This window comes from Microtus oregoni, unplaced genomic scaffold, assembly GCF_018167655.1.
Source record: "Microtus oregoni isolate MIOR12 unplaced genomic scaffold, Mior012 000000F_ref0000247, whole genome shotgun sequence".
NCBI lineage: Eukaryota > Metazoa > Chordata > Mammalia > Rodentia > Cricetidae > Microtus > Microtus oregoni.
Window position 1 is genome coordinate 44,122,110 of NW_024543059.1, and position 27,891 is coordinate 44,150,000.

Genomic DNA, 27,891 nt, shown 5'->3' on the forward strand with positions numbered 1-27,891 from the left:
AACCTCTGAGACATCTCTCCAGCCCTACTCTTTTTAAAAAAAAAATAAAAATTGTGTTATCATTCTCCATGTGTTCTGGCTATATATGGAGGTCGGAGGACAGTCTTATGAAGTCAGTTCTCTCCTTCCACTTTTCTTATGTAGCCCTGGCTGTCCTAGAATGCTCTATGTAGACCAAGCTAGACTTGAGTCTACAGAGCCCCCCACTTCTGCCTCCCAAGAGATGGAATCAAAGGCATGCAGCAGCAGCAGCAGTGTGCCAAGCCTGTTACCCTGACTGGCCTGCTCTGTGCTCTGTAGCATAGGATGGCCTTGATCTGATTCCTGTCTCTCCAGTGTCGGGGATGTGAGGCCTGAGCTAGCACACCCCCCTGACACTGCCTGACCCATCACTGACTTTGAGCTTCCTTGCCTCCAGCTGGGACACCCTCTGATGAAACACTGGCCACTGACCCTCTGGGGCTGTCCAAGCTGACTGGCCCAGGAGATAAGGACAGGAGGAACAAGAGGAAGTGAGTGTTCCGGGGTTTGGGGTGGGCGTGGATACTGCTGAGATTGAGTGACCCTGAACATGCTTCCCAGCTTCCCTGATTTGTTGTCTGGGCAGGGAAGGTGGGTTGAGGAGAGTCACATCTGGTGCCTTACCAAGATGCTTTCGCCGTGTCTCTGTGTGAGAGTCTACGCTTTCACTGTGTGCCTGTGAGAGTCCACGTTTTTGCTGTGTGCCTGTGTGACAGGTCCACGCTCTCGCTGTGTGTCTGTGTGAGAGTCCATGCTTTCGCTGTGTGCCTGTGAGAGTCCACACTTTCGCTGTGTGCCTGTGAGAGTCCACGCTTTCGCTGTGTGCCTGTGAGAGTCCACGCTTTCGCTGTGTGCCTGTGAGAGTCCACGCTTTCGCTGTGTGCCTGTGAGAGTCCACGCTTTCGCTGTGTGCCTGTGAGAGTCCACGCTTTCGCTGTGTGCCTGTGAGAGTCCACGCTTTCGCTGTGTGCCTGTGAGAGTCCACGCTTTCGCTGTGTGCCTGTGAGAGTCCACGCTTTCGCTGTGTGCCTGTGAGAGTCCACGCTTTCGCTGTGTGCCTGTGAGAGTCCACGCTTTCGCTGTGTGCCTGTGAGAGTCCACGTTCCCGCTGTGTGCCTGTGAGAGTCCACGCTCCCGCTGTGTGCCTGTGAGAGTCCACGCTTTCGCTGTGTGCCTGTGTGACAGGTCCACACTTTCGCTGTGTGCCTGTGAGAGTCCACGCTTTCGCTGTGTGCCTGTGAGAGTCCACGTTTTTGCTGTGTGCCTGTGTGACAGGTCCACACTTTCGCTGTGTGCCTGTGAGAGTCCACGCTTTCGCTGTGTGCCTGTGAGAGTCCACGTTTTTGCTGTGTGCCTGTGTGACAGGTCCACGCTTTCGCTGTGTGCCTGTGAGAGTCCACGCTTTCGCTGTGTGCCTGTGAGAGTCCATGCTTTTGCTGTGTGCCTGTGAGAGTCCACGCTTTCGCTGTGTGCCTGTGAGAGTCCACGCTTTCACTGTGTGCCTGTGTGACAGGTCCACACTTTTGCTGTGTGCATGCGTGAGAGATCCATGGGAAGGATTCACAGCCCCTGCCTACCTTCTCTGCTAGGCACGAGCTTCTGGAAGAGGCCTGTCGCCAGGGCCTGCCTTTTGCTGCCTGGGATGGTCCCACCGTGGTCTCCTGGCTGGAGGTACTTTGTCATTGAAATAACCCTTCATGTAGAGTTACTAATCAACCCCCTTTCAGATTTTTGTCTTTTGTTTGTTTGTTTTGCTTTGTTTTTATGTAATTAACTCAGGTTCTCACTCTGTAGCCCTGGGGAGCCTCAAACTCGTGGCAATCCTTCTGCCTCAGACTCTTGAGTGCTGTGATTACAAGCCTGAGCCACTGTACCAGGCCTTTATCCTCGACCCGCTGACAGTCGTGCTATCCAGGGCTGGTTGATTCCGCTCTAGAGAAGCCCAGAAGTGGGGTGGGAGGGGAGGTCAGGACCTGAGGCTCTTAGGAAAGCTACTTCCTCTTCCTTGCATCCTTGCCCTCTCTCTGTCTCTTCGGGTCTCTCCTGGTCTTTGCGACTGTCTGTCTTCGTGTGTGTCTTTCCATCTGTCTCTATTCATCTCTCGTCTTCCTGTCTTTTCCTCTCTTCTCCCACATGTCTCTGTCTTACCGCTTCTATGTCTTTGCCTGCGAACCTTCTCCATCTGTCTCTCTCTCCACTGACTCCTCCACATTCTCGCCTTCCCATGGCCTCAGCTCTGGGTGGGCATGCCTGCGTGGTACGTGGCTGCCTGTCGGGCCAATGTCAAGAGCGGCGCCATCATGGCCAACCTGTCAGACACGGAGATCCAGAGGGAAATTGGCATCAGCAATCCCCTGCACAGGCTCAAGCTGCGCCTTGCCATTCAGGAGATGGTGTCACTCACGTCACCCTCAGCACCTGCCTCCTCCCGCACTGTGAGTGCCTGCAAATCCATGCCCTCCTGCTCACCCTCACCCCTCGCCAGCCTCCAATCCTGGGCCCCGTGTCATGGGTGTGTCCTCAGGCGACATCTCTTTCAGGGACCTATTGACTTGTTCCACCCGCCCCCAAGAGTCCCTTCCTGTGGATTTCACCACTTCCAAGGGATCACCCCCAAATCCATAGTTTTCTTTTTCTTTTCTTTTGAGGCAAGATCTCCCTCTATAGGTCTGGCTGGCCTGGAACTCACAGAGACCCATGGCCTCCTGCACCAGCTCACCATGTCCAGACTCAGTTTTTTCCTAGGAAATCTCAAATAGGCAGACAGTTATTGGTTCCTGTGTTGTCTGAAGCAGTAGTCCGCTCAGGCTACTGAGTAAGTTCAAGGTCAGCCTTGGTAAGACCTTGCCTCATACTAAAAAGAAAGATGGCCTGCAAGATGACCCAATAGGTAAAGGTGCTTGCCACCAAGCCTGACCACCTGAGGTCAGTTCCTGGAACCCATATGGGAGAAGACGAAAATCAACTCCTATAAGGGTCCTGAGACCTTTACCAAGTGCCACGGCACACACATATAAAATAAATAAATGTTCTTCTAAACATTTTTTTTTTTTTGAGACAAGGTCTCTCTGTGTAGCTCTGGCTGTCCTGGAACTCACTCTGTACACCAGGCTGTTCCTCAGACTCCCAGAGATCCACCTGCCTCTGCCTCCTGAGTGCTGGGATTAAAGGCGTGCGCCACCACCTAGTGCGACACATGTTCTTAACCACTGAACCATCTCTTCAGCCCCAAAATTATTTTACTAAATATTTATTTATTTATTTTGTGTGCGTGTAATTGCCACGGGGCATGCGTGGCACAGAACTTGGGTTGCCAGACTTGGCAGGAAGCACCTTTATCTGCTGAGCCATCTTGCTGGACGCAAGGTCCCAACTCCTAGGGCTTCAGCATGGAAGACGCCCAACACAGGGTCATTTCCGTTGTCACCTCGGCTTTGAAACCCCAAACAGAATGAGCTTAAACAATGAGTCAGATTGGGGCACTTAAGAGGCTATCTGTCTGCATCCTGTGTCGTCTCCCATCCCGTGACACCTAGCATCCCTCAGCCCACAGGAAACGTGTGGATGACACATGAGGAGATGGAGTCGCTGACAGCAGCTACGAAACCCGTGAGTGACTCCGGCTGGTGACCCGGGGGTGGCACTATTCCTATTGGGTGTGGGGCTGGGAGGATTCTGTCTGTCCATGCATCGTCTGTCCCTTCTGTTCTCCTTTGCCTGTCCCCTTAACCCACCCTTCTCTCCCCCTCTTCCCACTAACGGGTCAGGAGACCAAGGAGATCAGCTGGGAGCAGGTAGGGTGCAGGATGGGCTGCCCGCATGACAGGTTGTGCACGCTGCATGGTCTTTCTCTGTCCCTGTGCCCCACCCTTTGCCAGAACATTCTAAGTCCCCACCCAGGAGGGGAAGGCTGCAGCTTGGAGCTCAGCTGTGGTCTAGTTCATAGTGGCTTGGTGGGGGACTAAATGGAAGCCCTCTGTCCACCTCCAGCCTAGAGCACAGGCCTTCCCATGGTTGTGGGTTGCTCGGGAGCTGCTGGGCTATGGGACTGCTGGAGCCGGAGGGAGCCGCGGGGCTGTCTAGGGTTGGGAAGAGGGCTGAAGGTTCAGTGGCTTGAGTGTTAGCTATGCTATTATGGTGGCCGTGAGGTGGACGAGGCAAGTGAGAGGTAGGGAGGACACTGTGGCCTGGAGAAGAGAGAGGCCCAATGCCTGACTTGAGCTTGCCGGGTGTGTGTGTGTGTGTGTGTGTGTAGGCTCCAGATTGGGCTGTGGTCTGTTTCCAGGCCCTGAAGCTGCAGACTTGGGGGTTTAGCTCAGCCTTGCCCCAAACTGGACTGTTGAGTATTTCCTGAGTGTCACAGGAGTGATAGTCTCTGGGTGGCAGGAAAGCCACACTGAGTCCTGCTTCACATTTGGGCTGAGTGGGTGCAGACCAGCAGAGCTTGGGGCCAGCGGGTGGGGCCCTTGCCTGTAACACAGAATTCTAGCTTCCAGCCAACCTGGAGTGGGAGTGTGTGCCTGTAACTCCGTCACTCAAGAGGGTGGAGGCAGGAGGATCTAAAGTTCAAGACCATCCTCAAACTTCACTGTGAATTTGAGGCTAGCTAGGGCTACACAAGACCCTGAGCTGTTTTGTGCTGGGGAGAGAACCAGCGTGGGGTGGGGACTGAATGTTGTCCTTGAGGGCCTGACCCCCTCCCTCACCTGCCCACGGCCCCAGATCCTGGCATATGGCGACATGAACCACGAGTGGGTGGGGAACGACTGGCTGCCCAGCCTTGGGTTGCCCCAGTACCGAAGCTACTTCATGGAGTCGCTAGTCGATGCTCGGATGTTGGACCACCTGAACAAGAAGGAACTGAGAGGTCAACTCAAGATGGTGGACAGCTTCCACAGGTGGGGCTGCCTGGCCAATGGGAACGCCCAAAGGGGAAGAAGTCACACCCCTAGGGAGGCTTTAGCCAATGGGAAGTTTTATGAAATTCTGGCTTGTTGCTCCTTGAACCAAGAAGTTGATCCATAGGAAAACCGAGATCTCTCGTGGTCCTGGTGACCTGCTACTGGGGAGGCCAAAACAGGAGGATGACAAGTCTGAAGTTAGCGTGAACTATAGAGTGAGTTCAAGGCCAGCTCAGGGAGCTAGTGAGACCCTGTCTCAAAATTAAAAATAGAGAGATCATGAAGAAAGAGAGGGAGAAAGTCAGATAAGAGCAATGAGAGCAACGACAGTGGCCATGGGAAGGCTCCTGAGTGACTCAGTTTCCCCCTCTGCTCAGGGTTAGTCTGCATTATGGTATCATGTGCCTGAAACGGCTCAACTATGACCGGAAGGACCTGGAGAGGAGGAGGGAAGAGAGCCAGACCCAGATCAGAGGTGAGGTCCTGTGGGGGCCAGGCGGAGAGGCAGGCCCGAGGGAAGGAAGCCAGATTTCAAGAGCTACTGAGAACATGGTAGGGTGAGCATGCGGGCATGGCCAGAGAAAGAGTATAGCGTTATATGCCAGACTGGCTGGTCCTGGCCACTGGGGTGCGCTGTCACACAGGGGGTAGAGCCAGCATAAGTGTTTGGTTAAGAGGGAATTAGAACCGGCTCACTAGGACGGAAACCAAAGTGGGGGCGTGGCTAGGGAGGGAAATGACAGGCCATTTCCAGTGATGAGGGGAGAAGTCATCCTGAAAGCAAGTCTGGTAAGGGAAATGAGGAAGGAATTAGGCTAATTTGACAGGGCTAGCCTCTGGGAGGTGCACGGTTAAGAGTCCCTTTTAACCGGGTGGTAGTGGCGCACGCCTTTAATCCCAGCACTTGGGAGGCAGAGGCAGGCGATCTCTGTGAGTTCGAGACCAGCCTGGTCTACACAGCGAGTTCCAGGACTGGCTCCAAAGCTACAGGAAAACCCTGTCTCCTTTTCATCCCCAGACGTGATGGTGTGGTCCAACGAGAGGGTCATGGGCTGGGTGTCTGGGCTCGGCCTGAAGGAATTCGCTACGAACCTCACTGAGAGCGGGGTGCACGGGGCCCTGCTGGCTCTGGATGAAACCTTCGACTACTCCGACCTGGCCTTGCTCCTACAGATACCCACACAGAACGCGCAGGTGAGCATGGTGCTCAGGGAACGTGCTGGGCGTTCCCACCTGCGTGCTCCAACCTACGCCCACCAACCTTCCCCCTCCTCTTCCAGGCCCGGCAACTGCTGGAGAAAGAATTTAGCAACCTCATCTCCCTAGGCACAGACAGACGGCTGGATGAGGTAGGCGTGGCAGCAGCTCTGAGGCTCCCGGCCACACTTACATCAGTGATGAAGGGGTGGGGCTTGGTGTTGCCAACCAATTGTGGTTGGAGTTTGAGCTAAGAGAGGGGCATGGCTGAGGAGAGGAGTAGAATGGGAGTTTAGGCCTCTCTCCTTCACCTCCGGCTCCTATCCTACCACTAGGACAGTGCCAAGTCCTTCAGCCGCTCCCCATCCTGGAGGAAGATGTTCCGAGAGAAGGACCTCCGAGGTGTAACCCCTGACTCGGCTGAGATGTTACCCCCCAACTTTCGCTCAGCTGCAGCAGGAGCTCTAGGCTCCCCAGGGCTCCCACTACGCAAACTGCAGCCTGAAGGTAAGGGGCTCAGATGTGACAGTCCGGACCCTAGTCACAGCTTGGGACAACTCTCCATCTGGTCTACCCTACCAGCTGTCACCGGGCACTCCTCACAGTGGGCTATTCTCAGTCTCCTTCCCAGGATGGGACATGACCTTGCTTCAGGCCACTTGGACTCTCTCTTTGGGTCTCAGGCTTCTGGGAAGTAGAGACCCATGGTGGAGCAGGCACACGCGTGATGTTTGAAGCTTAAGTCTATTGGAGGGCACCAGGACTGGAGGCCAGAGCGCCTAGAAACCCTGGGGGATCTGGGCCGGCCTCTCCTCAGCGTTTGGCAGATAATTGCAAGATCAATACCTGCCTGGGCCACGGAAGAGTGAGTTCAGGACAGCCAGGCCTGCTCAGTGAGACTCTGCTTCCAAAAGTAAAAGGAGCTGAAGATGCAGCTGGCTGGTGGGGGAGCCGCGTACAGTTCTCCAGTGGAAGCTGCCCTGTGGCTCACTGGTAGAGCCCAAGCCTAGAATACCCCAGTGAAGGGCTTGGGTGTGGCTCAGTGGTGCGGTATTTGACTACCAATCAAGGGGCTCCTACCTTCAATGTCCAGTACGAAGGAGTGGGGAATTCTCTGGGGAAAATAGGGGGCTTCCAGGCTGAATGGCTGCTCTCTCTCTAGGCCAGACTTCCGGGAGTTCACGAGCAGATGGTGTTTCTGTCCGGACTTACTCCTGCTAGTGGGCACTTACAGGTGAGGACTCTGCCAGGTGATTCTTAGGGTTCAGGGTGGTGCAATGGGACTGCAGGATGGCGGACCTGATGGGTCCCACCTACTCTGATAACTGTTTGGTCTCAATGCAAGTGACCTCGCTCTCGGATGAAGACCCTCCCGAAGGCTGGGCCGTTTTCCCTCCTTTGCAGACTATTGTCTAGCCGGAGACCACCGTGAGGGAGCTCTCACTGCGGACTATACACATCTATACACACCAGCCCAGTGTGCGCGTTCCCGCCTCCCAGATGACTGGGCCTGGACTAAACCACTGGAAATGGACTAAAGAGGGGGGCATCGGAAGAAGAGGACAGGAAGAAATCCCTCCGCCTCCCTTTTCTCTACTTTGTAATTTATTGATCCGTTTCGGACGGGAGCAAGGCACCCTGCACCTGCGGGAAGGGGGCGGGCTTCGCTCTCGGGCGGCATGCGGGAAGAGGCCGCCCCTCCCCCTTCTCTTGCCCAGTCGCGGGGCCCAGGTCTTTCTTCTTCGTCCGCTAGGAGGGGAGGGGAGACTCGCTGCTACAAGCCTCGCCCCCCACTCCCGTGCCACTCAGTCCTGCCCCCGCTGCGTCTGGTCGCCAGTCCTCGGGGGTCATCTGTGAGCGGAGTCCCTGTCCCTCCTCCCGTGTCTCGTGTCCCCCGGGGCCTCCCCGCCCCCTGCTATGGCGGTGTCTGTGCCCAAGGGTCAGGGACGCAACCCTGCGTTCCCAGTTCCCCTCCGGCTCCGGGGTTTGCATGGGAAAATCCCTCTGTCAACTATGTCGCTGGGTGATGTGGCTTGGGGAGGGATGGACAGCGGGGAGTCCCCCACCCCGACTCTCAGTTGGCCTCCTAGCCCCAGGCGTTACTCAGTGATCACGGGTAAAGACCTACTGTTTCAAAAGTTCTGGTGTTGACCAGCCTTTTTTTGAGACAGGGTCTCACTTTGTAGTCCTGGCTGGCCTGGAACTCACTATGTAGACTAGGCTAGCCTCGAACTCACAGAGATCCGCTTGCCTCTGCCTCTGCACTGAGATTAAAGGTGTGTGCCACCTCTCCCAGCTTTTGTTCTCAAGATGTTAAGAATGCAAACCAACCACCTTCAGAATCAAGGAGTCAGGCCCTCTAGGAGAGGCTGATGCCTCTTCCTACCGTCTGTGGTCTCCCTCCGCCAGGACACACCCCACTCTGGACACTGCTGTTTCCAGGAGCACATTTATTCAGACCTCCTGTCAGGTGGGCAGGCCAGGGGAGGTACTTCAGCCGCAGTTGTGGCCATGTTAGGGCTCTGGAGTCTCCAGCATGTCAGCCAGGGCTCTGGACAGGAGGACACGAAGGTTAGCCAGCACCCAGAGGTCCTTGAGCCATCATGACCCTGACCGCTTCATATCCTGGGACCGTGGGGTCCCAGGATAGCTCTTAGCTCCCAGTGGGCCAGCCTTTCTCTAAACAAGTCCCTTGAACTGCATCATTCCCCCACCCAGCCCCACACTTACTGATACAGGGAGGAGGAGAAATAGTCCATGTAGCTTCCTGGGAGGGAGCAGAGAGAAGAGGTTTGAGGGCCTCCAGGAGGGGCATGATGGGGGAACACTCAGGGCAAGCACTTGGTCTCCAGCTGCCCCAGCCCATGATTTTTGTTTACTTTGGTCCCACCCACTGGCTTCTAGGAGTACCCTCAACACCGGCTCAATCCTAGCTTCAGGCCAGGCTCTGCCCGAGGACCTTTGCTATGGTCACACCCCCACCCCACCCTACCAGTCAGTCACAGCCAGCAGCTTTCCTGGTTGGGAGCTCAGGTTGGCTCCAACCCCTCTTTGCAAGACTTTGCCCCTCCATAGGTGCCTGCTTTGCTTCTCACCTGGAGTGCAGAGGGTTTCACAGACCAGCGGGCAGAGGTAGCAGAACTGGCAGTGCTGAGGACAGGGAGAGAGCCTGGTCAGGGAGGTTGGGTGGAGAGCCAGTGTGGGTGCTCTAGTGGGACCAACGTCCCTGGGAAGGTCTCACCTGGCACTGGTCACAGTGTTCCCCCATGTTCTCCTCATCACAATGACAGCTTTCACATTCAGTACATCTCTGGGGACAGGAAGAGCCTGCTTAGAGGAGTCCCTAGCCCAGAATCCATGTCTGAGCTCAGAGTCCCCCTTCTTTCCAGGTGGTTCCTCACACCATCCTCCCAGGTTTCCTATCTAAAGCTAGCCCAAATGCCCCCATTGAGGGCAGGACCTGTGAGTGGTCACAGACCTGGAGGGTGACCCTTAACTTCTCCCCACCCCAGCTTCTGGTCCCCAGCATTTATTTTGCTGCTCCTCCCACTGTCAGGTTCAGAGGCCTCCCACGGCACCCCAGGGCATGCCAGGCAGATCTGGGCTAGGGACCTACATTGCAGAAAGAACAATAGCCACATAGAGATCCTGGCTGGTAGTTCTCATACTCCCGGGCATCGTGCTGACCTGTGGGAACAGGAGGGCCACAGTGATTCCATTTGACCAACTCTGCCTTCCCCACCCCCACAGAGCCAGGTCACTTACCTGTGACCTCACGGCTTTCCTCCTCGCTGGAACCTTCTGTGTCCACCTCCCTTCCAGCCAGGGGGTTTGGGATGATGGTGAAGGGTAGCAGGTTTTCTTCCAGGATCTCCTCCTCTTCCTCCTCTTCTTCCTGCTTTCTGTGATGGCTCACTGGAGTCTGAACCTCAGTCCTGTCTTCCCTACTCTCTTGCTCATCTTTTTCTTCCTTTTCCTCATCTTCCTGGCTCTTAGGGAGGCCATGACCCTCCTCCTCCTCTTCACTGTGGGATCCTTTGCTCTGCTCTGAGTCTTTGTCTCCCTCTTGAGAGCTGTGGTCATCTTCCTTTCTTGATTCTTCGGAACCAGCCCCTGTGGGCTGCAGGGGCTGATGACCAATGTCACCTTGGACAAACTCTCTGTGACCCTGGCTGATCTGTTCATCTTGATCTTGTGGCCTGTGACTGGGGACCTCGTGGCCAAACTCAACAGAAATATCCCCATCTCCTTCCCTAGGGACTCTGTGGTGGTGATGGCCAGGAACTTCTGTCTTATACTCTTCTGGGAAGTCCTCCTCCTTGTCAGACTTGTGGCCTTGGGGTTGGTGGCTTGCAGTATGGTGGCTGAACTTGACTGTTACCTCCTCTTCTTGATTCTCACTTCCAAGACCATGGTGAGTGTGTCTAGGAGATGGGTGCCAATGTTCAGTGGATACAGCCTCATCTTCCTCTTCCTCATCTTGGTGGCTTTGGTGGCCACGGCTGGGGACATGATAGTAGCCTTCATCTGAGTCATCTTCATCATCATCATCATGGCCTCGGTGTCTGTGGACCTGGTGCCCATGCTCAGGGGAGCCATCATCTTCATCATCATCATCTTCATCATCATCATCATGGCCTCGGTGTCTGTGGGCCTGGTGCCCATGCTCAGGGGAACCATCATCATCATCATCATCTTCATCATCATCATCATGGCCTCGGTGTCTGTGGGTCTGGTGCCCATGCTCAGGGGAGCCATCATCATCATCTTCTTCATCATCATCATCATCATGACCTCTGTGTCTGTGGGCCTGGTGCCCATGCTCAGGGGAACCATCATCATCATCATCTTCTTCATCATCATCATCATGACCTCTGTGTCTGTGGGCCTGGTGCCCATGCTCAGGGGAACCATCATCTTCATCATCATCATCATGGCCTCTGTGTCTGTGGGCCTGGTGCCCACGCTCAGTGGAATCATCTTCATCATCATCATCTTCATCTTTGTGGCCTTGTCTATGCCTGTGGGCATGATGGTGTTCATCTGAACCCTCTTCATCTCCTTCCTCTGAGTGGCTCTGGTGACTCTGGTGACCATGGGCCTTGTGCTTATCATTAGAGTTCTCTACTTTCTCCCCATCATCTTCCCCTCCGTGGCCATGGTGACCATGCCTGGTGACAAGATGGTGATCCTCACTGGAGACAATGCTATCCTCATCTTCATCTTCATGGCTGTGACTCCTCTGTCTGGGGAAGTGGTCCTCAGGCTCCGCTGAGTTCCCCAAATCTTCATTATCGTGCCCTCTGTGCCCATGGGCCTGTCTCACATGCCCTCTGAAGATCTCTTCAGAGACATTCTCCTCTCCAGCCTCGTGGCCAGGGTACCTGTGGTCTTGGAGCCGGTGGCCATATTCCCTGGAGAAATCGTCATTCTCTTCCCTGTGGTCTCTGTCCTTCTCACCCTGATGGCCCCCACGGCTGTGGATGTGGTGACCAAACTCAGCCGACATGTCCTCTGAAGACCCGGGAATGCCGGCATTGTTGTTCCAGTTGCCAAGGCTCAGCCCAGCCCCTCTCAGCTCCTGGGTCACCAGTGGAGGGAACAGCAGGCTGGCTACTGTGGCCCAAAGGAGACAAGCATGCAACCAAGGCCGCTGGAAGCCCATGGGGACGTTTAGCAGTTGAACTTTTTCCAAGCTTGACTTCAGCTGACTTTGATGGGTTCTTGTGCCTTGTTTTGTTCTGACTTTCAGGGTGTCTCTCTTGGGTGGTGGTATCTCTCCCACTCTTTTTGTCTGTCTTCCTCAGGTCTTGGATGCCTCTCTGAGGATGTCCCCTTTGGAGCTGTGACCCTGGTTCCAGGACCTCCCTTCCCACTGCTGAGCCAATGGGGTCTGTCCCCTCCCCTCCTTGTGGCTAAATTTATCCTCAGCCTAAGTTATTCTGGTCAACCCCTGCCTGCCCCTCCCCTCCTGTTCCTCTGGCTCAGGACTGGGTGGTGGAGGGGTCTTCATGGCCAGGAGGGGGCAGGGACTTGTCTTTGGTCTGTCCAAAAGCTCAAGCTTGGGAACTTGGAGGCAAAGGCTTAGACTACGGCTGGAGTGCAGAAGAGCCCGGGGCACCGGGAGACAGCGACACGGTTAGGAGCCCAAGGACCCCTGCAATGCAAGAATTGGGGGGTACGGTTGTGAAGAATTTGCAGCCAGGATGGGACATTTGGTGTGAAAGTGGGTGACATACAGAGGCTGTGGAAGAGTCCCCAACACCTCATGACCTCCTGTCCCTGGAACTCAGATCTGAGGGCAGGGGACCAGGCCAGAGCTATAAATACAGCAGGGGGAGGGTGCTGGGGGCTCAGGTTACTAGGTCCCAGCTGTCCCCACTAGAGGGACTTGGCGAGAGACCAGTGTCACCCTTCTCTGAACACCACCCCACCTTGTCAACATACTTTTGGGGTTTTGTCCTTTATGAATCAACCCCCCCCCCCCCTTATAGTCACTGTTTCTGAAGGTCCCTGTTCCTTTTCAGGATTCTAGCACACACACCCCCAACTTACTCTTACTGTGTCCTCCCTGCTCTCTCTGATTCCTGGCTCTGTCTTCTACCCTCTCTCTCTTGGCATTTCTAGCTTTGTCCCTGTCTCTGTATCTCGTTCTCTTTGTATATCTGCCCCCACTCTCTCTGAGTCTCTGTGTCCCTGTCCCCCCACTCCCTTTCTTCTCTGGGTCCCTCCCTTAGTTTCTGTCTCTGTCTCTTTCTCTCTGAGTCTATTTGTCCCATGGCCCACTCTGGTTCTTCCCTCCCTCTGCTCTCTCTGTTCGTTCTCTGAGTTTGAGTCTACCGACCCCATCCCGTGCTAGGCAGCCCAATCGGTCCCTCCTCCACAGCGCGGGCCGCCCTCTTCCTGCCTCCAGTGACGTGTTCCCGGGACTCCCCGCCCCGGGCTAGACTGCGAAGTCGTGGATCCGGTTTGGTCGGGTGGGTCAGCGGCTGGGAGGAAATACACCGAGCCCCGGGGGCTGCGGCGGCAGCATGGTGGGCCCGGAGAAGGAGCAGGTATCGCACTGCGCGGGGCGGGATGTGAGCGGGTTCCAGAGTGGCGCCAGCCCTGCCGATCCGGGCCAGATGCAGCGGGCGCTGGGCCAGGAGTTCCCAGATCAAGGGGCTTGGGGTCCTGACTGAGCCTGCGGGAGGAGGACACGAAGTTCTCAAGGTGTCTCCGGGGGCGCGTGGGGCTGTCTTCGCATCCTGTGGGTCTGACCCAGGTCCCCGCCCTGCTCTTCTCGTTCCGGTTCTCAGAGCTGGATCCCTAAGATCTTCAGGAAGAAGGTGTGCACGACGTTCATAGTGGACCTCTGCGATGATTCTGGGTGAGCAGTTCGGGGCAGCTGGCCTGGCAGCACAGGTTCGAGGGCCCTGCCCGCTGCAGACAGGCACCGCCCCCACAGTCCGGACTCCCCCCTACTCAACGCAGACAAGGCCTGCCCACCACGGACAGACCCTTCTCGGTCCCCCACAGACAGACCCCACCCACCGCAGACAGGCTCCGCCCACCAAGGGCATTTCCCCGCCTCCACCTCAGCCCGAACCTTTCCTTGCCTTGGGCACACCCCAGATTCTGCATTCTCCCCTAGCTGGGGGTTGGGAAGCTTCGGGGATTCATTCTGTGTCTTTGTGTCTCGTCCATGCGTCTGTCTTTGTGTCACGTTGTCTCTGCTTTGGCTCTCTGTGTCATCCATCGGTAGTCACACAGCCCTGCCAGCCGTTCCGAGTCTGCAGCTTTGGGATAGAAATTCCCTTCTTGGGCCACGCTTGTCACCTGGGCACAGAACAGTCCCTCCTGAGGTTGCCGAGCAAACTAAACAAGGTCACTTTGGGACGGTTCTGGAACTCTGCCCACCACCTAATAAACACTCGGAAATGTCTGCAGCTCCCAAGAGAAACGGGCAGTTACCACAGCGTGCTGTGCTCTGTGTGGCAAGGGGCACGAGCAAGCCCCATAGTCCCCCAGCTCCATCTGCGGTCTCCCTAGTTGGCTCCAGCTTTAAATCTGTTCTCAGGCTGGTCTTTCAGCCGGAGGTAGTGGCATCTCTTAGTGTGCCTTTATCAGGAGCCTGTTGTCCCTCCAGGGCAGGACAGGAAAATGTTGCGTAAACAAACACTTATACGGTTTGCTGATGGCAATGGGCCACAGGCAGGGTAATAGAAGTAAGTGGGGGAGCTGGTGGGCGCAGGTTTCTTTGGGAGGGTGTTGCAGCGTGGCCTTGGAAGGTGACTCTGGGCCTTGGAGTTGCCTGTTCGAAGTCCTCGCTAATGATAGCTGTGTGTCTTGAAAACAGAGCAGAGTTCAGGGTGTAAACCTTGTCATGAGCAAGTTGGCCATGACCTCATGGGCACTCAGAGGCCACCTGAGTGAGTGTGAGGTTTTTCTGGGGCTACGAAGACACAGCAAGGCTTGGGCAGGCGGTGTGTGTGTGAACTGCATGAGGACAGATCAGAGGCCAGGAACCTGAGAGTGGACCCTGGGGACCAGAGCTCATGGGCAGTGTGGCTCCTGAGCGGGCCGTCTGCAGACTAGAGTGTAGGAATGGGGTAGTTGTCACCAAGACGGAAAACCCAGGAAAACACGCAGGTTTGAAAATCATTGAGAGTGTAGCCCTTGCTTCTGTGTGCATAATAGACCTTGGGAAGCAGGGTGGGGCGGGTGGGGACCCAATTGGTACTTAGCAGAAGGTTGAGGCTCACACTGGGGTCTGAGAGGTCCCAGCTGCAGGTGGAGACTGAAACCATGGAAGCAGAAGAGGAAATGCAAAGACTACCTCCACAGCCAATTTTCTTTCCCTCTGTCCCTTTCTTGCCTCTCCCCCACCTTTCTTCTTACATGGAGAAGTTTAAACACCGTCTTCAGTGATAGCATATATACTTAACATGTGTTGGTTTTCATTCCCAAGACCAAAACACAAACCCAAGAAACCTGCCAGGTGTGTTGGTACACACCTGACCTAGCACTCGGGAGAATGAGGCGGAGAGATTGCAGGTCTGAGATCAACCCGGGCTACAGAAGCAGATCTTACCTTCAAACAAAACCCCAGCAACAAAAAACCACCAGGGGTTGGTGGTGAAGAACCCTGGCTACTCAGTTCCCAGCACCCCCATGGCAGCTCTCAAAATCTAACTCTAGTTCCTGGGGCTCTGACTTCTCACACATACGTGGTACCCAGACATACATGCAGGCAAACGCTCATACACACACACAGATACACACAAAATAAAAACCAAAACATCCACCTCCCCACACCCTCCCCTGTCATCTCTGACTGGCTTTAAGACAAATGCCAACTGCAGAAGCTTCCTAACCTTTTCTTTGGCCCCTGGGGACCTTGAGCTAGAAGATCGTGGAGGGCTGCCAGGAGGCAGCGTAGTTCTTGATGCTCTGATGGCAGCGGAGGGGAGAGAAAGCTGCCATGGGGGTTGGGCTTGAACTTTGGGGAGAGGAAGGAACCATGCTAAGGTGTTCATACTAGAAGGGTGTATTCCATGGTGGCCAGCCACCCTTGACAAAGAGATGGCACCTGAATGGAGCCTTTGTGCCTCAGAGCCACACAGAGCTCTGTCAGGAGGCAGGCAGGCACGAGAAATGTTGCCAGCGCCATGTGCCCAGAACTTTCTTCTGGGGTGGTCTTGCTCACGTATTGCGTATGGAGACAGCGGGTCACTAGTGGTGCCGGCCCTGAGATAGGAAGTGTGATCAGACTGAGGTTTCCTTTATTCTGTGTGTGCTCCGCATGCGCGTGGAAGCCAGAGACAACCTTAGGCGGTGTTCCTCATACACCTCTACCTTGGGTTTTTTTTTTTTTTTTACCTCAGGTGGCGTTCCTCACACACCTCTACCTTGGTTTTTTACCTCAGGCGGTGTTCCTAACCTCTACCTTGTTTCTTTGAGACAGTGTTTCTCACTAGCTTGGGTGACCTGGCTAGGCTGGCTGTCCCCTCCTCCCCAGCTGGGATTACCCCTGTGCACAGCCACATCTGTGTTTATGGGCCTTAGGGGCAGAATGCAGAACTCTTGCTTTCAAGACAGGCACTTTCTCCAGGTTTATTTTAACTTGTTAAGTTATGTTATAAGGAACCCCATGCAGACAGTAGACTCCTTGGGGCTGGTGCTCCAGAATGTTCCATGCAGACATTTTGGACTAGAAAAGTAGAGGAACAAGGGGAGTCCAAGAATGAGATCCAGATATGTAAGAGGATTAAGTGTGTGTGGGGAAACTGAGGCATACCAGGGTCCCCTGGCATTAGAGAAGGAGGAGGTTGTGTCCTTTTAGCTCTAGGAGGACAACAGGCCGTAGGCACAGACCTGATGTGTTCCTGTGCATGGCCCGCATCCCTACATCTGTAGAACTGGTCCTGGGCTAGGCATGTAATGTGCGCTGGTGTACGCTTGGCATCTCAGCACTCAGGAGGCACAGCATGAGCATCAGAAATTCAAGGTCAACCTGGGTGATAAAGCTAGTTTTAGACCAGCTTGGGTTCTCAAAAAACAAGGCATAGGGGACCGGAGAGACGGCACAGTGATTAGGAACACTGGCTGCACTGTATTCGTACATACAACAGATAAACATACTAAGATGCTGGGTGGTGGCAGCACAGTCTTATCCCAGCACTCAGGAGACAGAGGCAGGCAGATCTCTGTGCGTTCAAGGCCAGCGTTGTCTACAGAGCAAGTTCCAGGACAGAGAAACAAATAAAGGCCCAGGAAGGCTTGGGGATGTAGCTCAGTTAGAATGTTTGCCTAGCTAGCACGCAGTCCTGGTTCCAACCTCTGCACGAAAATAAGCCAGCTATGGTAGTGCATACCTGTAATTCCAGAACTCTCAAGGCTCACGCAGGAGGATCAGAAATTTGAAGGCAATAAATAAATAAATAGACGAGAAGAAATAATTTGTAATCAACTTTGGCTATAGTAAGTTTGAAGCCAGCCTGGGCTACCTGAGAGCCTATGTCACCCTCCGTCCCAGAAATAAAGTCCCCTTCCTAGGTCAGTGGCTCACTTAGCTTCAGAAACTGCAGTGAGCCCGCTATTTAAATTCCTTTTACAATCAGGGCCACGGAGACTTAGCTATGCTTCCCCCAGTCCCTGCTCCGTACTTTCCGAAACTAAGGCAACAGTTGCCTGAATAGCAAGGAACACTTGAACATTTAAATTTTTTTAAATATTCATTCTGATCATTTTTGTAATTTTTATTTATTTTACCTGTCTGGGCATTTTGCCTGTGTGTTTGTGCACCACGTGCCTGAATGGTGCCTAAGAAGGCCAGGATCCCCTGGGTTTGGAGTTACATACAGACGCTTGCAAACTGCCATATGGGTACCTGGAATCCAACTCCTGCCCTCTGCACACATTCTTAATCCCGGAGCCATCTCTCCAAACCACTGTGTCCTTATTTAGAGAGGAAAACATTGTATCTATGGAGACAGAAATGGAAACCTTCATCTGTTGCCTGTTTCTCAGAGTGAGGAGAAAACAGGCAGGGAAGGGGCTGGGATACAGTGACAGAGAACAAGGGGATCACGGCCTGGGCTCAGTCGCCTGCCTCCTGCCCTTCTGCCTGAGAAAGCAGGCCTGAGGACAGCTGGAGCTGACAGACAGGCCAACACCGGCAGAGCACCCCCACCTTGCAGTCAGGGAGCTCTGAAAAAGCCTTGACTTTCCTGGGGTGTAATGCTAGGTTATTTAAAGTTCCCATAGCTGATCTCCAGCTGGAGCTGCTGCTATCCTCATTTCAGGAAACACTCCTGATTTTCTTGGCTGCTCTGAGTTCCTTGGTGCTATTACTGTCTTTGTAGCGAAGGGGAAATTTAGTCTCAGAGCGGTGAAGGTGCTTGCTCCCAACTGCACAACGGCCTCAGCCTCTGGTACTCAAACTTTTCTTTGAACCATTCTTTTTTTCTCCTCCCTCCCTCCCTCCCTCCCTCCCTCCCTTCCTTCCTCCCTATCTCCTTCCCTCCCTTCCTCCCTTTTTCCCTCCCTTCCTTCATTTCTTCTTTCTTTTCTTTTCTTTTCTTTTTTTTTTTTTTTTTGAGACAGGGTTTCTCTGTGTAGCTCTGGCTGGCTTTGAACTCACAGAGATCCGCCTATCTGAGTGAGTGCTGAGATTAAAGTGTGTGCCACCACACCGAACTTTTGTTGTGGTTGAATCATTCTTTACAGTTCTTTTCTGTTTTGAATTCTCTGTTTCATTTCATCTTTTGTGGCGCCTGCCGATGGCCGCCTGCTCCTCTTGATTCTGATCCTGCAGCTCAGTCTCCCTGCCCTGACTTGTCTGGCTATAGCAGTCTTTGCCTTGATTTTTTTCTCCAGAACCAGTCACTGCTGGTCTTGCTCTGGCCCCTGTCTCTGGGGACAGGATATGGACATTTGTACAGGATGGAGTCAGTGGGACACCCAGGGTTCATGCTCTACCCTCATGCCCCCAGAGGGACCTTGTGCCAATGTGGGAGACCTCGGAATGCCCACCCATCTGTGGCTGTGGAGGACGCCTTTGGGGCTGCTGTAGTTTCGGAGTGGAGCAGTGACGAACACACTACAGAGAAACCCACAGATGCCTACGGAGACCTGGACTTCATATATTCTGGCAGAAGGCCCAGCAACGTGAGGCCTGCATGTCTGGGCCACCAGGCTGGGTGGGGCTGGGACAAAGGCTGAATGTATCTCCCTACTGGCCCACCCTGATCTTTGGGTGCCTCTGTCTAAGTGTCTGTCCCTCTCTTTCTCTAGGTCCTTGCTGCCTCCCCGTCTGTCTGTCTGCTTCTGTCTGGGTCTCTGTCTCCCCGTCTCTCTTTGGGCCTCTGTCTTCATCTGTCTGGGTCTGTCCCCTGCTGTCTCTGTCTCTCTGTCCCCCATGTGTCTCTTCCTCCTGTGTCCACAGTTCCTCCGGCTGTCTGACCGCACAGATCCGGCCACTGTGTACAGTCTCGTCACCCGTACTTGGGGCTTTCGTGCCCCAAACTTGGTGGTGTCAGTACTGGGGGGGTCGGGGGGCCCCGTGCTCCAGACCTGGCTACAGGACCTTCTACGTCGTGGGCTGGTGCGAGCCGCCCAGAGCACAGGTGACCACAGGGGTTAGGGACTGTGTCTCTTGGGCCTCGGCCCTACTGCTGCCCGGGTCGGAGGGCATTGCTTCCATTCCCGTGCCTTACTGGTTTCCTCTGTCTTACATAGGGGCCTGGATTGTCACAGGGGGACTGCACACGGGCATAGGCCGGCATGTGGGTGTAGCTGTGAGAGACCACCAGATGGCCAGCACTGGGGGCAGCAAGGTGGTGGCCATGGGCGTGGCCCCCTGGGGTGTGGTCCGGAACAGAGATATGCTGATCAACCCTAAGGTGGGAATGGGGTTCAGAGAAGAGGCCCTGACAGGGAGTGCTGGTCTGAGGGAGGAGGCTGGGAAGGACTCCTGGGTCTAAGGGAGGAGGGCTGGGTCCTCCTGGTCTGTCCCTTCTGAAAGACTTCTCTGTCTGGCATTGTGCTCAGGGCTCATTCCCTGCAAGGTACAGATGGCGCGGTGACCCTGAGGATGGAGTTGAATTCCCCCTGGACTACAACTATTCTGCTTTCTTCTTGGTGGATGACGGCACATACGGGCGCCTCGGCGGTGAGAACCGCTTCCGCCTTCGCTTTGAGTCCTACGTGGCTCAGCAGAAGACTGGAGTGGGAGGTGAGTGGGCTTTGGGTTCAGGACTCAGCACACAGGACCCCACTGGCCAGGTGTGCTCAAGACTGGGCAAAGTTCCTCTGTTAAGAGGTTTGTCCATGCCAGGCATGGTGGCGCACACCTTTAATCTCAGCACTCAGGAGGCAGAGGTAGGCAGAACTTGGTAAACTCAAGGCCAGTCTGGACTACACAGGGGTTGCAGAAAAAGACCCTTTCTCAATAAGTAAAGGAATAAATAAATGTAATTAAATGAACAGAAAGGGGAGCGTGAGGAGATGACTCAGTAGAGTTAAGCGAGCTTGCTGCCTGGGATCCAATTTTGGGTGTCTCACAATTGCCTGTAGCTCTAGCTCCAGGGGATCCCCCTCCCTCTTATGGCCTCATGACTCTCACAGGCACATACACATAAAGACACGTATATGTACACACATACACAAGTTTTTTTTTTAAAGTTGTTTTTTTCCAGGGGTGGTGGTGCACAACTTTCACTTCAGTGCTTGGGAGGCAGATGCAGGCAGATCTCTGAGTTCAAGGGCACCCTGTCTGTGAAAATGGCTGGGGCTACACAGAGAAACCTTGTCTTGAAAAACAAAAAAACAATACAAAAAACTGGTTTTAATGAAAACAGAAAAGGCGGAAGATAGTCTTGTAATCTCCCTAGGTACAAAACTCACAGAGTAACAAACTGGAGGAATTGACCTCTGGATCTACTCATGCAGCCAGATTTCAAAACAGAATATTCCAAGCCCCAGAACCGTCCCGCTCAGTCACAGAGGACCCCCTCTGTGTGTCAGACACCTGGAAACTGCAGCCTGTCCATCCCTGTTCCCTTGTGTCTGGATCAACGTAGCACAAGGCTCCCTTATTCAAAATACCGAGGACCAGAAATGTTTCCAACTCTGGGTGCTTTCGGACTTTGGGGTACATATATACATATATGTCTCTATATATTTACCTGCTGAGCATTCTTAAGCAGAAAAAGGAGTCAGAAATCAAAGGTGTTTCCCCAAATCCTCATTTGAGCATATGTGAACACTCGGAGAGCTTTCAGAGGGGCTGCTGGGAGTTAACCTGTGACCTTGGAGCTCGGCTTTCCTCCATGACATTTATCATGAGGTAAATGTCATCTTCGGTGTGAAGTCAGCTTAACAAACTGAGTCATAGAAGGGACGTGAAGAAAAAGTTGCCAGACGTAGTGGGGCACACCTTTCATCTCAATGCTCGGGAGGCAGAGGCAGGTGGACTCAGTGAGTTTGTAGTTTTGGTGATGTCTCTCTTGTGGAATTTTCCCAGGTGACAGGTGGCAGAGATTTGAATTGTCTGGTACTAGGAACGGTGCTGAATGTATGTGCTTGTGTGTGTCCTCATGCTCAGATGTCATCTCTATAGGTTCTCTCTCCTGTGGCCTGGAGGGTACAGAGCTTCACAGACAGGACTCCATTCCTGTCTTAGCCAGTGTTCTATTTATGTGAAGAGATGCCATGACCAAGGAAACTCTTAGAAAAGAAAGCATTAAAAAAAAAAAAAAAGCCAGGGGGGATGGAGAGATGACTCAGAGGTTAAAGCATTGCCTGTTCTTCCAGAGGTCCTGAGTTCAATTCCCAGCAACCACATGTGGCTCACAACCATCTGTAATGGGGTCTGGTGCCCTCTTCTGGCCTGCAGACATACACACAGACAGAATATTATATACATAATAAATAAATAAATAAATAAATAAATAAATAAATATTTTTTTAAAAAAAGCCAGGTGGTGGTGGCGCATGCCTTTAATCCCAGCACTAGGGTAGGAAGGCAAAGGCAGGTGGATATCTGTGAGTTCAAGGCCAGCCTGGTCTACAGAGTGAGTTCCAGGACAACCAGAACAGTTACACAGATAAACCCTGTCTTGAGAAATAAAAATAAAAAAATAGATAAATGTAATCTACCACCATCATGGAGAGGAGCATGATGGTGTCAGACAGACATGGTGCTGGAGAAGAAACAGAGCTCTACATTCAGATCCTGAGAGTGACACTGGGCCGCCACACCTCCTAATCCTTCTCAAGTAGTGCCACTCCCTGGTGACTAAGCACTCAAATATCTGAGCCTATGGGGGGCATTCTTGTTCAAACCGCACAATAGCTGTTACTTTGTGGCTGTTTCTCTTTTATCAAGAATGTGTGGTTGTGGAACCAGTAAATTTGGAGTTTAATCCCCTAAAGCCACGTGGTGCCGAGACTCAATTCCTGCAGGTTATCAGCTGACTCACAGATATACATGAAATAAGTTTAATTTAGCTGGATGTGGTGACTCACACTTGTGTGGCTGAAGCAGGAGGAATATGAGATCGAGGCCAGTCTGGGCTAGAGTGGCGTCCTGTCCCCTAAAATCCAAACCAACAACAACAAAAAAAGAAAACACACATTTTAATTTAGCTGCCTCCTTTTCTTGTGTTTTTTTAGTCCAGAGCTCCAGGACAGGTGGTGTGAAGCCTGGGTTCAGGACAGGCGGTGTGAAGCCTGGGTTCAGGACAGGCGGTGTGAAGCCTGGGTTCAGGACAGGCGGTGTGAAGCCTGGGTTCAGGACAGGCGGTGTGAAGCCTGGGTTCAGGACAGGCGGTGTGAAGCCTGGGTTCAGGACAGGCGGTGTGAAGCCTGGGTTCAGGACAGGCGGTGTGAAGCCTGGGTTCAGGACAGGCGGTGTGAAGCCTGGGTTCAGGACAGGCGGTGTGAAGCCTGGGTTCAGGACAGGCGGTGTGAAGCCTGGGTTCAGGACAGGTGGTGTGAAGCCTGGGTTCAGGACGGGTGGTGTGAAGCCTGGGTCCTGGACGGGTGGTGTGAAGCCTGGGTCCAGGACGGGTGGTGCAAAGCCTGGGTCCAGGACAGGCGGTGTGAAGCCTTTGCAGGTTGTATTCTTACTTAGCTGAGGGCAGAATCGACACACGTTGCCTTTAGCTTTCACTGCCAGATTTTTTTTCAATATTTTTATGGTGCTGAGATTGTTCGTCTATTTATATTTCCTTCCTTTTCTACCTGAACCTTCACCTCCCTGGGCTTTGAAGTGTTTAGCCAACCATACGGCTGACTCAGGAGCCAAGAGTCCAGGTCACAAGCTCTCCCTCCCTTCTGAAGTTAGGCAGCACCACCTTTGACTTCTAGTGCTGAAATGTCATCCCCAGCACTCGAGGTGAACGCAAGAGGATCGGAAGTTCAGGGGCATCCTTGGTTCCATAATGAGTGTGAGGTCAGACTGGCATGTGTGAGACTTTGTCTTAAAAAATATTTGGGGCTGGAGAGATGGCTCAGTGGTTAAGAGAACTGGCTGTTCTCCTGGAGGTCCTGAGTTCAATCCCCAGCAACCATATGGTGGTTCATAACCATCCACATGGGATCTGATGCCCTCTTCTGGCGTAAAGTCAACAGAACACTTATATTTATAAAATAAATAAGTAAATCTTAAAAAAAAAAGTCAGGTGGTGGTAGTGCATGCCTTCGTAGCAGTTGGGGGCAGAGGCAGGTGGATCTCTGTGAGTTTGAGGCCAGCCTGGTCTACAGAGCAAGTTCTAGGACAGCCAGGACTACACAGAGAAACCCTGTTTCAAAAAGCAAAACAAAAACAAAAGCCAGGTGGTAGTGGCACACACCTTTAATCTCAGCACTTGGGAAGCAGAGGCAGGTGGATCTCTGTGAGTTCAAGGCCAGCCTGGTCTGCAAAGCCATTTCCAGTACACCCAAGGCTGTCACACAGAGAAACCCTGTCTCAAAAAACAAAAAAGAAAAAAAAGGGAGGGTAGGGATGCTGGGAGATGACTTGGCAGATAAGAAGCTCGCTGTGCAAGTATGAGCGCCTTAGAATTCATATCAAGTTGGCTGCGGCATTCACATCTGCAACCCCAGCTCACACCTGCAACCCCAGCTCACACCTGCAAACCCCAGCTCAACCTGCAATCCCAGCTCACACCTGCAATCCCATATCACACCTGCAAACCCAGCTTATACCTGCAATCCCATATCACACCTGCAAACCCAGCTTATACCTGCAACCCCAGCTCACACCTGCAATCCCATATCACACCTGCAAACCCAGCTCATACCTGCAACCCCAACTCACATCTGCAATCCCAGCTCACACCTGCAACCTCTGCTCACACTTGCAACCCCAGCTCATACCTGCAACCCCAACTCACATCTGCAACCCCAGCTCATACCTGCAACCCCAGCTCACACCTGCAATCCCATATCACACCTGCAAACCCAGCTTATACCTGCAACCCCAGCTCACACCTGCAATCCCAGCTCACACCTGCAACCCCAGCTCATACCTGCAACCCCAACTCACATCTGCAATCCCAGCTCACACCTGCAACCCCAATTCACACCTGCAATCCCAGATCATACCTGCAACCCCAGCTCTTCTATGGTGAGATGGGGCACAGAGACAGCTGGCTTGGTGTATGCAGTGGTGTATAACGAGACCCTGCTCCAAAACAAGGTGGAAGGTGAGGACCTGAGCTTGTCCTCTGACCTCCACACAAACACATGGCACATGTACACCTGCACACACCTGCATGATCACACATACACACCATACAAAACACACATTTTTTTTTGGTTTTTCTTTTTTTTTTAATATTTATTTATTTATTATGTATACAATATTCTGTCTGTGTGTATGTCTGCAGGCCAGAAGAGGGCACCAGACCTCATTACAGATGGTTGTGAGCCACCATGTGGTTGCCGGGAATTGAACTCAGGACCTTTGGAAGAGCAGGCAATGCTCTTAACCACTGAGCCATCTCTCCAGCCCCCTTTTTTTTTTGGTTTTTCGAGACAGGTTTTCTCTGTGGTTTTGGAGCCTGTCCTGGAACTAGCTCTTGTATTTTTTTTTTGGTTTTTCTTTTTTTTTTTAAATATTTAATTATTTATTAAGCATACAATGTACTGCTGGCATGGAAGGCACCAGGTCTCATTACATATGGTTGTGAGCTACTATGTGGTTGCTGGGAATTGAACTCAGGACCTCTGGAAGAGCAGCCAGTGCTCTTACCCTCTGAGCCACCTCTCCAGCCCTTTTTTTGGTTTTTCAAGACAGGGTTTCTCTGTGGCTTTGGAGCCTGTCCTGGAACTAGCTCTTGTAGACCAGGCTGGTCTTGAACTCACAGAGATCCGCCTGCCTCTGCCTCCCAAGTGCTGGGATTAAAGGCGTGCACCCCCACCGCCCAGCTCAAAACACACATTTTAATAATAAAACCCAATTGAGTCTCCTCCACACCTCAAAGTTCACAAAGAATAGCAACGTTCCCAGACCCGTGAGATGGCTCAGCAAGTAAAGGCACCTGCTGTCAAGTCTGATGACCTGAGTTCTATCCCCACTATCCACAAACTGAGAGGACAGACTCCCACAAATTGTCCTTGGGCCTCCGCCCATTTGTGAGCCCTGTCCCTCCAACATTATATAAGTAAATGTAAGAAAAAGTTTAATAAATAAAGAAAGAAAGAAAAGGAAAAGTTTAAATTTTTTTAAAGAATAAGAAGAATGACAATTCTTCCCACTAGTACTGGCTACAAGGTTGGGACAAGGACATGTCTGCCCTATGGACTCCTGGGAAATGTAGTTCTTTCCCACCCCCAGCAAAGATTGATAGAAGGTGACCAAGTTTCTCTTTCCCCTTTCTCTCAGGGACTGGAATTGACATCCCTGTACTCCTTCTTCTCATCGATGGTGATGAAAAGATGTTAAAGGTATCTGGAGCTGCATGCCTGTGTCTGAGGTGGGAGGAGAGCTGAGGGCAGGACTCCGCGGACCAGAATCTCGGGGATGTGGGGACCAGAGGGCTGGGCCCTGATTGGCTCTTTCCTTGCTCCTGAAGCGGATAGAGGATGCTACACAGGCTCAACTCCCCTGCCTCTTGGTGGCCGGCTCTGGTGGTGCTGCCGACTGCCTGGTGGAGACCCTGGAAGACACTCTGGCCCCAGGGAGTGGGGGACTCAGGAGAGGCGAAGCCCAAGATCGGATTAAGCGTTATTTCCCTAAGGGAGACCCTGAGGTCCTGCAGGCCCAGGTATGGAATTGTGGAACCAAGGTGAGAAGAGCCGGGTGCCCTGGCTGGCAGGGTGAAGGACAGGTGGGACCACAGGTCTTGGCTGGTCGCCCGAGTTCTGTGTTCCACAGGTAGAGAGGATCATGACCCGAAAAGAACTGCTCACCATCTATTCGACCGAAGATGGCGCCGAGGAGTTTGAGACTATTGTTTTGAGGGCTCTTGTGAAAGGTAGGATGGGCTTCCCACAGTCACCTCAGATGTTTGGTGAGCTTCTCCTCCTTCCTTCTCTGAGTCTAAGGCCACACCCCCTGTGTGTTCCATACCTTTCCTGTTTCCTAGGTTCTTCTTGATGCTGTTGGGAATTTCCCTAGATACTTTGTTTTCAACCATACTTCCCTCTTGAATCCACTCACCTATATGTCCATTGATCTCTTCCTGTCTTCATCTACCCCCACTCCATTCATGCTTCGTTCTTCCGTCTCTTTCCCTTTACTCTCCATCTTTCATCCAGCCTCCCACCCATCGACCACCCACTTGTCCATCCATCATCTATGTACCCGTCCCCTGTCCATCCACGTACACGCATCCACAATCCACGCATCCACACATCCACTTGTCCATCCATCATCTACCTACCCATCCCCTGTCCATCCACGTACACGCATCCACACATCCACACATCCACTTATCCATCCATCATCTACGTAGCCGTCCTCTATCCATCCACGTACCCATCCATCATCTATGTACCCATCCCCTATTCATCCAAGCATCTACACATCCACTTGTCCATACATCATCTATGTACCCATCCCCTGTCCATCCACGCATTCAACATCCACTTGTCCATCCATCATCTACCTACCCATCCCCTGTCCATCCACGTACATGCATCCACACATCCACCTGTCCATCCATCATCTATGTACCCATCCCTTGTCCATCCACGCATTCAACATCCACTTGTCCATCCATCATCTACCTACCCATCCCCTGTCCATCCACGTACACGCATCCACACATCCACCTGTTCATCCATCATCTATGTACCCATCCCCTGTCCATCCACGCATTCAACATCCACTTGTCCATCCATCATCTACCTACCCATCCCCTGTCCATCCACGTACACGCATCCACACATCCACCTGTTCATCCATCATCTATGTACCCATCCCCTGTCCATCCACGCATTCAACATCCACTTGTCCATCCATCATCTACCTACCCATCCCCTGTCCATCCACGCATTCAACATCCACTTGTCCATCCATCATCTACCTACCCATCCCTTGTCCATCCACGTCCACGCATCTACACATCCACTTGTCCATCTGTTCATTCATCCTTCTACCTGTCCATCTGTCCATCTATACAGCCATTTAGCCATGCATTTCACTCATTCCCCTACCCACCACTCTCTTGTCCATTCATGCATTTGCCCATACACCCACTGATATATCCACCTAGCCACCTTTGTTTGTTTGTTTGTTTTCAAGACAGGGTTTCTCTGTGAGATCTGCCTATCTCTGCCTCCCGAGTGCTGGAAGTAAAGGCGTGCACCACCACTGCCCAGATCCTTCTATCCACCTTTAATTATTAGCCATCCACCAGTCCTTTCACTACTCATTGGCACATCCATTAACAGTTCTATCCATGTATTCCTCTTTCCATCCCTCTTAAATCTCAACTCTGAGAGGTGAGCTAGTAGGTGTGGGTTGTAAGCGAGCTGGTGGAAGAGGCTGCTGACTGGGTGGTCCCCAGAGGGAGGAAAGCAAATTGCTCCGGTCCTGCAGCTGGTGGCGTTCTGTGGTTGAGGATTTAGGTCTCTGTGATGTAGTCTCTAGCGTGGGGTATTTCTGAGGCCTGATAGCTTATTCATGGCAGAGAGTACTGGAGTCAAGAGCAACAAGGGGTCCAGGCCCTACCAGCAGAGGAGTTGCAGGCCGGAACTTTACCCTAAGAAGCAGGGTTGGGAGCACCAAGACCAGTCTGTGTTAGAGAGGCCTCCATGAGCAGGCAGGGCAGTCTGA

General features: G+C 52.9%; 3 protein-coding genes across 7 annotated transcripts in view; 2 read left to right on the top strand and 1 right to left on the bottom strand.

The window, feature by feature from the left end:
• Positions 1-8,400, top strand: part of Ppfia3 (PTPRF interacting protein alpha 3) — a 29,295-nt gene extending 20,895 nt beyond the window's left edge. For 2 of the 3 annotated variants that reach the window (XM_041655434.1, XM_041655352.1), the window contains exons 19-30: positions 419-512; positions 1,611-1,692; positions 2,256-2,456; positions 3,568-3,630; positions 3,789-3,815; positions 4,744-4,919; positions 5,300-5,397; positions 5,941-6,116; positions 6,203-6,271; positions 6,455-6,626; positions 7,282-7,353; positions 7,524-8,400. In XM_041655434.1, the coding sequence (XP_041511368.1) occupies positions 419-512; positions 1,611-1,692; positions 2,256-2,456; positions 3,568-3,630; positions 3,789-3,815; positions 4,744-4,919; positions 5,300-5,397; positions 5,941-6,116; positions 6,203-6,271; positions 6,455-6,626; positions 7,282-7,340 (1,217 nt within the window). In that variant the 3' untranslated portion in view covers positions 7,341-7,353; positions 7,524-8,400. Of the gene's footprint in view, positions 1-418; positions 513-1,610; positions 1,693-2,255; positions 2,457-3,567; positions 3,631-3,788; positions 3,816-4,743; positions 4,920-5,299; positions 5,398-5,940; positions 6,117-6,202; positions 6,272-6,454; positions 6,627-7,281; positions 7,354-7,464 lie in introns of all 3 variants that reach the window. The other variant, XM_041655517.1, reaches the window with a different exon arrangement.
• A 154-nt stretch (positions 8,401-8,554) lies between these two features.
• Hrc (histidine rich calcium binding protein) lies at positions 8,555-11,964 on the bottom strand. Its single transcript, XM_041652254.1, has 6 exons — positions 9,885-11,964; positions 9,736-9,806; positions 9,361-9,429; positions 9,215-9,269; positions 8,850-8,886; positions 8,555-8,670 (listed from the first exon to the last, which is right to left on the bottom strand). The coding sequence occupies exons 1-6, from the start codon at positions 11,782-11,784 to the stop codon at positions 8,634-8,636; spliced, it is 2,169 nt and encodes a 722-aa protein (XP_041508188.1). The 5' UTR covers positions 11,785-11,964; the 3' UTR covers positions 8,555-8,633.
• A 1,093-nt stretch (positions 11,965-13,057) lies between these two features.
• Trpm4 (transient receptor potential cation channel subfamily M member 4) overlaps positions 13,058-27,891 on the top strand; it is a 33,549-nt gene continuing 18,715 nt past the window's right edge. The window contains exons 1-9 of one of the 3 annotated variants that reach the window (XM_041654996.1): positions 13,058-13,174; positions 13,418-13,488; positions 18,596-18,770; positions 19,048-19,228; positions 19,341-19,504; positions 19,653-19,836; positions 25,495-25,556; positions 25,685-25,876; positions 25,987-26,086. In XM_041654996.1, the coding sequence (XP_041510930.1) occupies positions 13,151-13,174; positions 13,418-13,488; positions 18,596-18,770; positions 19,048-19,228; positions 19,341-19,504; positions 19,653-19,836; positions 25,495-25,556; positions 25,685-25,876; positions 25,987-26,086 (1,153 nt within the window). In that variant the 5' untranslated portion in view covers positions 13,058-13,150. Of the gene's footprint in view, positions 13,175-13,417; positions 13,489-18,595; positions 18,771-19,047; positions 19,229-19,340; positions 19,505-19,652; positions 19,837-25,494; positions 25,557-25,684; positions 25,877-25,986; positions 26,087-27,891 lie in introns of those variants that run through there. The other 2 variants (XM_041655005.1, XM_041655014.1) reach the window with 2 other exon arrangements.

What these genes read in the sequence shown, in the direction of transcription:
- Hrc (XM_041652254.1), bottom strand. Translation starts at nt 11,784, where the DNA reads ATGGGCTTCCAGCGGCCTTGGTTGCATGCTTGTCTCCTTTGGGCCACA. An exon ending in GGAAAGCCGTGAGGTCACAG is followed by an intron (nt 9,807 to 9,884) that starts GTAAGTGACCTG and finishes CTGTTCCCACAG; the next exon opens with GTCAGCACGATGCCCGGGAG. An exon ending in AACACTGTGACCAGTGCCAG is followed by an intron (nt 9,270 to 9,360) that starts GTGAGACCTTCC and finishes CCCTGTCCTCAG; the next exon opens with CACTGCCAGTTCTGCTACCT.